Source organism: Lemur catta, chromosome 4 (genome assembly GCF_020740605.2).
Source record: "Lemur catta isolate mLemCat1 chromosome 4, mLemCat1.pri, whole genome shotgun sequence".
Lineage (NCBI taxonomy): Eukaryota > Metazoa > Chordata > Mammalia > Primates > Lemuridae > Lemur > Lemur catta.
In genome coordinates, this window is record NC_059131.1 from 9,680,022 (window position 1) to 9,689,744 (window position 9,723).

The 9,723-nt window shown below is 48.6% G+C and overlaps 1 protein-coding gene and 1 pseudogene across 1 annotated transcript; both read left to right on the plus strand.

Moving 5' to 3' along the window:
• Nucleotides 1–4,977: 4,977 nt before the first annotated feature.
• LRATD1 (LRAT domain containing 1) lies at nucleotides 4,978–9,421 on the plus strand. Its single transcript, XM_045549060.1, has 2 exons — nucleotides 4,978–5,207; nucleotides 6,206–9,421. The coding sequence occupies exon 2, from the start codon at nucleotides 6,242–6,244 to the stop codon at nucleotides 7,118–7,120; it is 879 nt and encodes a 292-aa protein (XP_045405016.1). The 5' UTR covers nucleotides 4,978–5,207; nucleotides 6,206–6,241; the 3' UTR covers nucleotides 7,121–9,421.
• On the plus strand, nucleotides 7,159–8,114 carry LOC123637416 (annotated as a pseudogene).
• Nucleotides 9,422–9,723: the final 302 nt, after the last annotated feature.

Genomic DNA, 9,723 nt, shown 5'->3' on the forward strand with positions numbered 1-9,723 from the left:
CTGTTCAAAATTCAAATTCCTAGAGCCAATCCTGAGGTGACATTTCAATAGCTGGGGATAGAGCCCGGGAATCTGCATTTTAGCAGGTTCCCTGATGATGCAAGAGGTCCATTAGGAAACCCAATACTATATACCCCATAGTAAGCCTCCTCACACATCATCTAATTTAATGTGTGTGCTAGGCATCAGAGTGCTCAAATCAGTGAAAGCTGAAACAAGAACAAACACTGACAGCTCACTAAATGAAACAGAGACCATTATTCACACATTCACTGAATCAGGCAAGGTGTTTCTATTGAATGCACGCGACTCCAAACCCCATGGTTGACAAAGAGAATACAGATTTGAACTAGATACTTTTTTAGTCTACCAAGGAAGAAAGAGAAGAAAAACAAACCATGATGACAGATTAGTTTGAGAAGTATGTTGACATATCTGTGACATATCTTGTGGCCAATATACACATGGTGCTATGGAAGCATAAAGGGGGGGTTGATCAATTAGAATGAGCTGAGGGGACACATATATTGGAACAGCTGACACTTCAAGGGGTTATAAATTTTGAGTGGAAGCTAGATGAGAAAGGCAGAGCAAGACTTTCTGGACAGAAGCAAGAGGAAGCAGTGTGTGTAATAATGACCCAGGCCTCTCCAGTGAAGCTCACCCATCACTAACGTGTGGATGTGGACCCACCAGAGTCTGAAATCACAAGAGTATGCAGAGAAAAGATTAATATTGGGTGGAGACATCTTTGTATAATCCTCATACAAGAAAATATTAAACCTATTAATGCTGAAAGATTTGCCCAGGAAACATTCACGAATCCTCAATGGTTCAATGATAAGAAGCCACTAAGGATACTTTAATTAGACATCCAGTTATGGGAAGGAACTCAGAAAATGTAAAAATGTGGAAACCAAACATGGAGGAGGGCACCAACAAAAAAAACAGAAAGTCAGAGTGTCAATGTATGTGAGCAGACCAAGGGAAGCAGGGTGGCAGGATTCTCTGCAGTCTTAGCTACAAGGGGTTTACCCTGCCATTTTTGTGGTCTAGCAAAAATGGAAAGCAGGTATGATAGAGAACTATTCTCATGGAAGCTACAGTTTTAGAGAACAAATTGTAGGGAGATATGGAGTAGTTCCTAGAGGGGACAGATGCATCCACTGGTGATTTTTTTAAATTTTGGGAGATGTGAACATGCTGAAATGCCATGGGAATTCCAGGCAAGTCAACTCTGACAGTGAGAACACTTACTAAGAAAGAAGCGGGTGGGGTGGGGATTTTTGTTGTTCTGAGATAGGTCTAAAATGAAGGAGATTAGATAAATCAGTATAGGCTAACTGCTTTAACAAATAACCACATAATTTTGGGGGGCTTAACCCAATAAAATTTATTTCTTCACAGCCCAATGCAGTTTTTTGGGGAGGCGAAATCATCTCTACATAGTCATTCAGGAACTTTGGCCTCCTTCCATGTAGTGACGACTCCATCTATTAGATCATAGGAGTTCTGTGAATCCTCTACATATGGCCAACTGGGAAGAGAAAATTCTGGAAGATCATGTTAACAGTTTTGGTGTCAGAAGCCACACCTAAGATCATATTACTCTGCTTCCACCCATATTCCATTAGCCAGAACTCAGTCCCAGTACAGCCACTGCCTGCAGGTGTGCTGGGACTTGTCATTTAGCTATGTGCCCAGAAGGAAGGGAAATGGGGTTGGTGAAGCCATGGCACTGTCTCTGCTCCGGAGCGGTGCAGAGCACTCTTTAGCTCGATAGGGTAAGGATGCTAACCACCTTGGGCAGTCAAGGACAGGAGATGGACAGTTTATTTCATTAAAGGATAAATGCTAAAGTAGGTCATATAATTAAAAGCAGAAAAGCATTTTTTAGCAAACAATGATATAAGATATAAAGTAGTGCTAAGGGAGAATTCACATTTTTTCCTGAACCCTGATACCCCAGGGCCAATTTTAAAGGATGATAGTTTGAGTCAAGGACCTGATCAGTAAAATTTGGGGGAAAGCTTTCTATATAGTCTAAAGAAGAAAGCAACAGGAGGAAGATGATACACCAGATGGCACCAGTAGAAAAGGTCACATACATATCATTGACTCCTAATCACTCTTTTCTAACCTTTTTCCACATATATTCCTCACACTAGGAAATGTTCATTTTAAAACAATTTAAAATCCTTAGGGACCTTCCCCCCGACATGTGATCAGCTTCAGGGCTCACACACACAAATCTATAGAGAGCTTTAGGCCTCAGAGTAGTCTAAGGATAGACAGGGCTCTCATTACTTTAAGACAGAAGCAGTCTCACAACCTCAGCCAGGGACAGCCTTGGCCACTCCATCTAGGGCTAGCTTTTGCTTGGAGCAAAAGACAGACAGATCTGGACACCTGTCATTAAAAAGTAGGTCATGAGACCCTCTCCTCTCTTCCACTAAGAATAATAATAAGGTAGCATTGATGGGAAGCTCACTGTGTGTCAGCACTATGCTTGCATGCAGGAACTCACAGCAATTCAGTGAGGTAGACACTATTATTATCATCCGCATTTTACAAACGAGGAAGCTGACACCCAGAAAGGTTAAGTAACTGACCCAAGGTTACCCAGTTCATAAATGCTGAAACAGAGTTTAAACTAGTTGCCTTCCAGAGTTAGTGTTTTGATGAGTGAATTCTATTTTTGATGACACTGATATTTACTCAGTGTAAAAGCAAGCAGGATGGGGTGAAAAATAATACTCAAATAAAACAATTTTCAAAAAATGCTTTTTGATGAAAATAAAAGGTTTTCTACTATTAGCATCCCGCAAGTCAATTGATCTGTTTCTTACTTTATCATTTGTGTAGTTGCCAAAAGACTGTAAGCGTAGATGCATTTTTCTTAGTTTATTTTTAGCTCCCTTCTTTCCCAAGCTTCACAGTCAAAGTGTTCCCTGTTTTTACTTCAAGGGGGCTCCCAGGGTATTTATTCTCCCTTGTGATTACTAAAGCAGTTAGCCTTTTAGTCTGGCAGGGAGGAGAGGATGAAAGGGAGTTGCAAAAAGTTGCATATTGATATTTTAAAATTTAGGCACTGTATCTCTAAGTACTGACAATATTTTATGTTAATTATCCTTTAGAATGTTAGAATACTAAGCAAACAGGAGCCTGCTTACTCTGTAGTCTGGAGTAGTACGGAACAGAACAGGTAGGACAGAACACCCCAAATAGGTTGTAAATGTTTGTGCGAAAGACTTGATCTTAGGGACGTAGAGGATAAAAAGGAGGTTATTCAGAGTCAAACGCTGAGCTGCTTTCAATGAGTTCTTCACAGACATCAATAATGAACTCTTCAGAAACCCTCCTCCCAGCCATCCCTGAAGTCCAGTTTATAACAAGACCAATGACTCACTTCTTGATCTCTGAAGCCACTTATTCAATTCTCTTGACTTCAGGGCCAAAATGAGTTGTTTATTACTCCTGGCAAGTATAAAAAAGGCCATCACAACCGGTGGTCAGTTCCAAGGATGGCAACTTGCTTTCTAATAACGTGCATGGGGACAAATGTCCAAATTCCTGAAAAGATTTAGGTATATTAAATGTACAGAGATGGTCATTTAAAACCATATTTTCAGCAATAATTCAGCATCTAGTCTGATAAATCACTGCATATGGAGGCTGTGTGGGTATACAGAAACCTTCAGAAATAAACATGAACTGGAGGCTTGGCAGGTCAAAAATATTCAGAATAGTCTACCAAAGAAAAGAGTTTATAATATGCATCAGCCTCCATGTATAACCTTGGGGCAATCGGCTAACTTCTCTAGAATATCAGTTTTCTCATCTTATGAAATAAGATTTTATTCCTGCAACAAACAGTATAGCCTAAAGACTAGCCCTGGAATCTCAAACACATCCGACGGATTGCTGGCACTGGTACTTCGTTTCTTCATTTGTTATGATTCAGATATTAGTGAGTACCCTTGAGAGGCGTGATGATTAAATCATCTACTTAAACCTCTTAGTGCAGTGCCTGGACACTTGTAAGCGGTCAATACAGGCTGTTTTCATTTGTATTATTACTGACGGAGCCCATCCTATACCCGGTATTGTGAAAGAGGCCCAGAATACAAAATTGTGTAGAGCGCAAGCCTACTGTCCAGGAGCTCACTGCATAAGGAGGAGGTGGTCAGCACGAACAGGAAGCATCAAATTCTCCCTGGGGAGAGATAGGAGGCTTTATAGAAAAGCTGCTGGAGCCCAGTCTTAAAGGTAAGCAGCACTGGGACCAGAATCAGATGTCTAAGAGTTCTCTGGGTCGCATCTGACACCATGGTTCTTTTAAACCAGACGCCAGCTCTGGGTCTGCAGCTTCACTCCGGCCTTTAGAGGAGCTGAACGTCGAAGGTGCAATTTCAAAGACCTTTGTGCTCGGCAGGAAAATGGTCTAAGAGCCAAGGGCCATTCCAGGGGCCCCTTAAGAACCGAGGCTCCGGGGATCCCAGCAGGGCCCCAGGTTCCCGCCTTGGACAAGGTCGCTCGCCGTTCCGAGAGCCGCCCACAGTGCCTGGGCCACGCTAGGTGCAATGGGGTTCCTTCTCCACCTCCAGACTCAGTTTCGCTCCTGGACTCTGTCCTCCCGGAACACGGAATGCGGACGGACCCTGTTCTTGCAGAAGCTAGGGGCGCGGGCGCCAAGTGAGCAGCAACATCGTGCAGAAGCGCCGCACCCCTCGCGCGCTCCTCGCCGGCGCTCACACCTCCGCTCCCAGGGGCTGCGCGCGTCCGGGTGCGCGGTGGGGGGATTGCGGGGAACAGGGCGGGGCGGGGCGGGGTGCACTGGAGGCCCGCCCCCGCTCCCCGCCCCCTCCTGCGGAGATTGACAGGGCCTGGGCATCCGCCCCAACCAATGAGCGCGTCCTGGGGCGGGCCCTGGAACCGGCTGCTCAGGCTGCTCCGGCTACTTAGAGTAGTCGGCGCGGCTGTAGGAAAGCAGAGCGGAGCCGGGGCTGCCCCGGTGGAGCCGGCGCCCCAGCCAGCGCAGACCCGGAGGTGCACGGGCCCCGCACCGCACGGTTCGGCGCGGGCCAGAGCGGAGCCGCAGCCCCACGCGCCTCCCGGGACCCACTCGCCACCGCCGCCTCCGCAGCACCCATGGGGACCAGGAGACTTTAAAGGAGTTTGGGGTTTCGGGAGCAGGGAAATCACGGGTACGGAGAAGCGGCTTTCTTTGCTTTGGAAATGGTTTTTCATCCTCTGATTGTTTGAATCCTGTGCTGGGTAGGAGGGAGAGGGGTTTTCCGGCTGAAAGTGGACCTGCACACACGCACACGCACACACACACTGCGCTGGCTCCTTCCCCTGCCTCTTTGTTAGGTTATTTTAGACAGAACAGCCTCGCCCTGGCGCAGTCCGATTGGCTCTGCTGGGGAGAAGGCAAGAGAAGTAAGGGGCAGAGTGCACCTGCCTGTGTGGGCAGGTGTGCCCGGGTGCTTGGGTGTACGTGCAGCGGCGAGCGTGCAAGCGTGGGGCTGGAATTGTGTTGGAATGTGGGGGGTTAAGTGTGCCAGTGTGTCGTTGAGAAGGTTTGTCATTGTGGGTGTATGTGACATTATACACCAGTGTAACAACAGCCTGGCAGTGTCTGGGCTCCAAGTGTGCAAAATTTTGTTAGTGTCAAGGGAAAGCCTGCGAGTGTAACCGATTGTCATTGTGTGTGAGCCGCTGTCAGGGGAGGAGAACGACCTAGTGCAAAACTGGGAGGTGGGCTAGAGAGGGTGGAGACAGAAATGTGAGCGCAGCTTGCTTGGAGCTCTCAGGCCTTAGGCTCCCTTCTCCCTTCCAACCCACCCCTCCGTTCTTCCCTGGGTGTGCGTCTCCCATGCTGCCACACCAGCGCTTTCTTCCCCTTTTGGGACCCCGCACGCTCTCCAGCCAAACTGCGTTTTCTCTTGGGGGAGTTGGATCGGGTTCCCGGACAGGGTCAGAGGCTGTGTGGCGGCGTCCGCTCTCGCCCGCCAGACTGGTGTTTCTTCTTTGCCCCGCATACTCTCAGGGAGGCGCAGGGGACTTGGCTGGCGCAGGTGACTCCTGTGGGGGCGCGTGGGCGGGCAGGCAGGTCCCCGGGGCACTGCCGTCGTGGGAAGGATCAACGGGAAGGGCACCCCAACTCTGATGGCTTCTCTGCCTCTCCTCTCTGCTTCAACAGATCCCTGCTCCTGGCCCTGGTCTCGCCGCGTCATTGATGGGCAACCAACTGGACCGCATCACCCACCTCAACTACAGCGAGTTGCCCACAGGGGACCCATCGGGGATTGAGAAGGACGAGCTGCGGGTCGGGGTCGCGTACTTCTTCTCAGATGAGGAGGAGGACCTGGACGAGCGCGGGCAGCCAGACAAGTTTGGCGTGAAGGCCCCCCCAGGCTGCACCCCCTGCCCAGAGAGCCCCAGCCGCCACCACCACCACCTGCTGCACCAGCTGGTCCTCAACGAGACTCAGTTCTCCGCCTTTCGAGGCCAGGAATGCATCTTTTCCAAAGTGAGCGGCGGCCCTCAGGGCGCGGACCTGAGCGTCTACGCGGTCTCTGCGCTGCCCGCGCTCTGCGAGCCCGGCGACCTGCTGGAGCTGCTGTGGCTGCAACCCGCGCCGGAGCCGCCCGCGCCCGCCCCGCACTGGGCCGTCTACGTGGGCGGCGGGCAGATCATCCACCTGCACCAAGGCGAGATCCGCCAGGACAGCCTGTACGAGGCGGGCGCGGCCAACGTGGGCCGGGTGGTGAATAGCTGGTACCGCTACCGCCCGCTGCTGGCCGAGCTGGTGGTGCAGAACGCCTGCGGCCACCTGGGCCTCAAGAGCGAGGAGATCTGCTGGACGAACTCGGAGAGCTTCGCCGCCTGGTGCCGCTTTGGCAAACGGGAGTTCAAGGCGGGAGGGGAGGTGCCGGCCGGCACGCAGCCCCCGCAGCAGCAGTACTATCTCAAGGTGCACCTGGGGGAGAACAAAGTCCACACGGCCAGGTTTCACAGCCTGGAAGACCTCATCCGCGAGAAGCGCCGCATCGATGCCAGTGGCCGCCTGCGAGTGCTCCAGGAGCTCGCTGACCTCGTGGACGACAAGGAGTAGCCGCGGAGGGGCTGCCTGCCCCGCCTGTCTCCCTGTACCCCGCTCCCTTCCCGTCCCCGCACCCGGCCTCGCGGCCGGCGATTCCCGCCCCACACCCCCTAGCGCGTCCGCAGCCGGTGGCCCGTGCCCAGGCTGCACCCTCGCACCCCTCGGGCAAGTGACAGGAAGTCTCAGGAACTGACCCCTGGGGCGGAAAGGGCGCAGCCGCGCGCGCCCGGCTGAGAGCCCCGTTGGTGGTGACGGTGTTGGGAGACCCCGCGTGCGCTTTTCCCTTTGAGTTGTAAGGGGGTAAACGTGAATGGGCTGAGGGGAGCAAGGACATGGGCTCGCCCGCGAGTCGATGGTCACTGACTGTCACCCGACAGGGACACAACCCTTTTCTAAAAAGGGACCATTACCGTCCCAAATGCGCACACACAGATCGGTCCGAGGCGAGAATTGGTCTTTTCAGGACACGGTTCAGCTCTTGTATGGATGTATCCCCAGATCGCAGGATTTCCAAGAAATCGAGCCTGCCCCTTGTGCCCTTGTGAATAATTCCACAAGAGAGCACCTCGGGACTCAGGGTTATCCCGAGGCTGCCCGGGACCTTTCCAGCTGTCCAGCCCCAGGTCTCCGGACATTGTGCTCCAGGCTCCGGGCCGATCTAGCTAGTGTTTGCTTCCTGTTCCCTCCACCGAGGGAAGCGAACGCCACCCGGACCCGCATTTTGCCCGTGAGTGTCCCCAGCTGGGAGGAGGGAAGCCTTCCCGGTCCCGGGAGGAAAATGGCGCAGCTAATTTGGTGAGGAGAGCCGGCCCCGCCCCCGAGAGGAGATAGTTCGCCAGGTGTCTGGGAACTTGAACGTGGGAAGAAAGGCGCTTAGTGTTCTGAACCCTTGGGCTGCATTTCAAAAACAGTCATATTTTTAAAGGGGGTAGAGGAGGGGGAGGGAGAGGACATGGCAACATTCCAGAAACCAGCATTATTACAACACCATAGCCAGTATGTTTAGTTTGGCTTTTCCTAACATAGAAATCTTAGAAGGTGGGGGAAGTGGAAATAAAGTTTTAAGAAAGAGAGAGCAGTTTTCCAACTATGTCAACAAAGCCTATCGTGTTGATGTTTTTATTGACCATTTTAGCAACATGCTAATAAAATTTCAAATTGAAATTTTTATTTTCATGGCTTTAATCCATGATAGTTTAAATACTGGGGGCCATTAAGAGTGGATTTAGCTAAGAGCTTAGCTAACATTGCCTTTTCACTCTATTTTTCTCAAATCGTATGAGAATTCTGTTTTTGACTATTGTAGTTAATTTTTTGGCTTTAAACAGCAGCCCTAGTAATGGTGGAGTTCTTAATCAATGTGTATATTGTACTGAATTTCTGTCAGTTAAAGGGTTTACTGCTTTGGGGAAAATTGCTAGCAGGTTCCATGATGTTTCTTTTCTTCATGTTGTATGTCATTCTTATTTCACATTTTTCTTCCTCTCCTACTGATCTCCTTAAAAAGAAATCTAGAGTTGGTGGCTTTATTCCCCTCCTCCTTGGCAAGTCCTACAGCTCAGTTCTGCCTAAAAACAGGGAAGAACTTGTAGGATCAGGACAAATATGTGTTTTTCAAAAAAATTAAGGCTGGGTGACACCCCTTCCTTGGGCAAGGATTTCCAAACTTCCCTCCTTGTGCTGCAGGCCCAGCCTGACTTATTGTTACTTGATTCAGTGTGTTAGACACTTATAGCATCTATATGTCTCTTTCAAGGGAATTTGTCAAATAATGCTGTTTAGCTAATTGTTGCAAGCAATTGCATATTGACAGCTGTGATTTAGTTGGACAGCAAATATGGCCAAAGCCAGTTTCTTGGCATTTCAAATATAATGCAATAAAAACTAGTCGAGGTTAGCTGAGACTGGAAATGCCTTTTTCATGGTAAACGATTCATTTCTTTTGTTTTTTTTCTTTTCTTTTCTGGTTTTCATCCTGGATTCATGCCCTGACCTTGAATCAAAAGGTCACATCAATGAAATATGAACTAAAGTATTTTTCTTAAGCCTATTGAGTGATTTATTTTTTAACAAATGTTTAAATGCATATGCTTTTCTTTCAGCACAAACAACAGCAAAATTTTGTAATAACTAACTTACTTTTGCATGTATGGAGGACTGAAAGTCATTTATTTCCCTAACTTATTCCTCTTTCGAATAACAGATGGCAGATCATAAACCGAAATTCTTTATTGTATCTACACACTCCACATTCTTTACTGTGTCCCACTACTGTATCTCGGCTCCCTGCTGTATTAAACACCATCTTAAGCACTTGTTCCTACAGGACTCCTTCTTGACATTTTGTCTTTCACTTCAAAGTTATTTAAAGTGTGAGATTTCATCAAAAGAAATGAATCAGTCTCCATCATACCTAATACTAAGATTTATTTCCTCTGATGGTACATAATCTGAGTTCTCTCTTACTAAGAGGGTCACTCTAACAGAGGAATAGTTTATCAGCTTTATGCTTGCTGAGACTAGACTGAAAATAAAAACAAGAGTTTGGCAGTTAAAGTAGCATTCATTATTATATTGGTCTTTAAAAGGTTGGGTTGATGATAATACTTCTACAA

What these genes read in the sequence shown, in the direction of transcription:
- LRATD1 (XM_045549060.1), top strand. Translation starts at nt 6,242, where the DNA reads ATGGGCAACCAACTGGACCGCATCACCCACCTCAACTACAGCGAGTTG.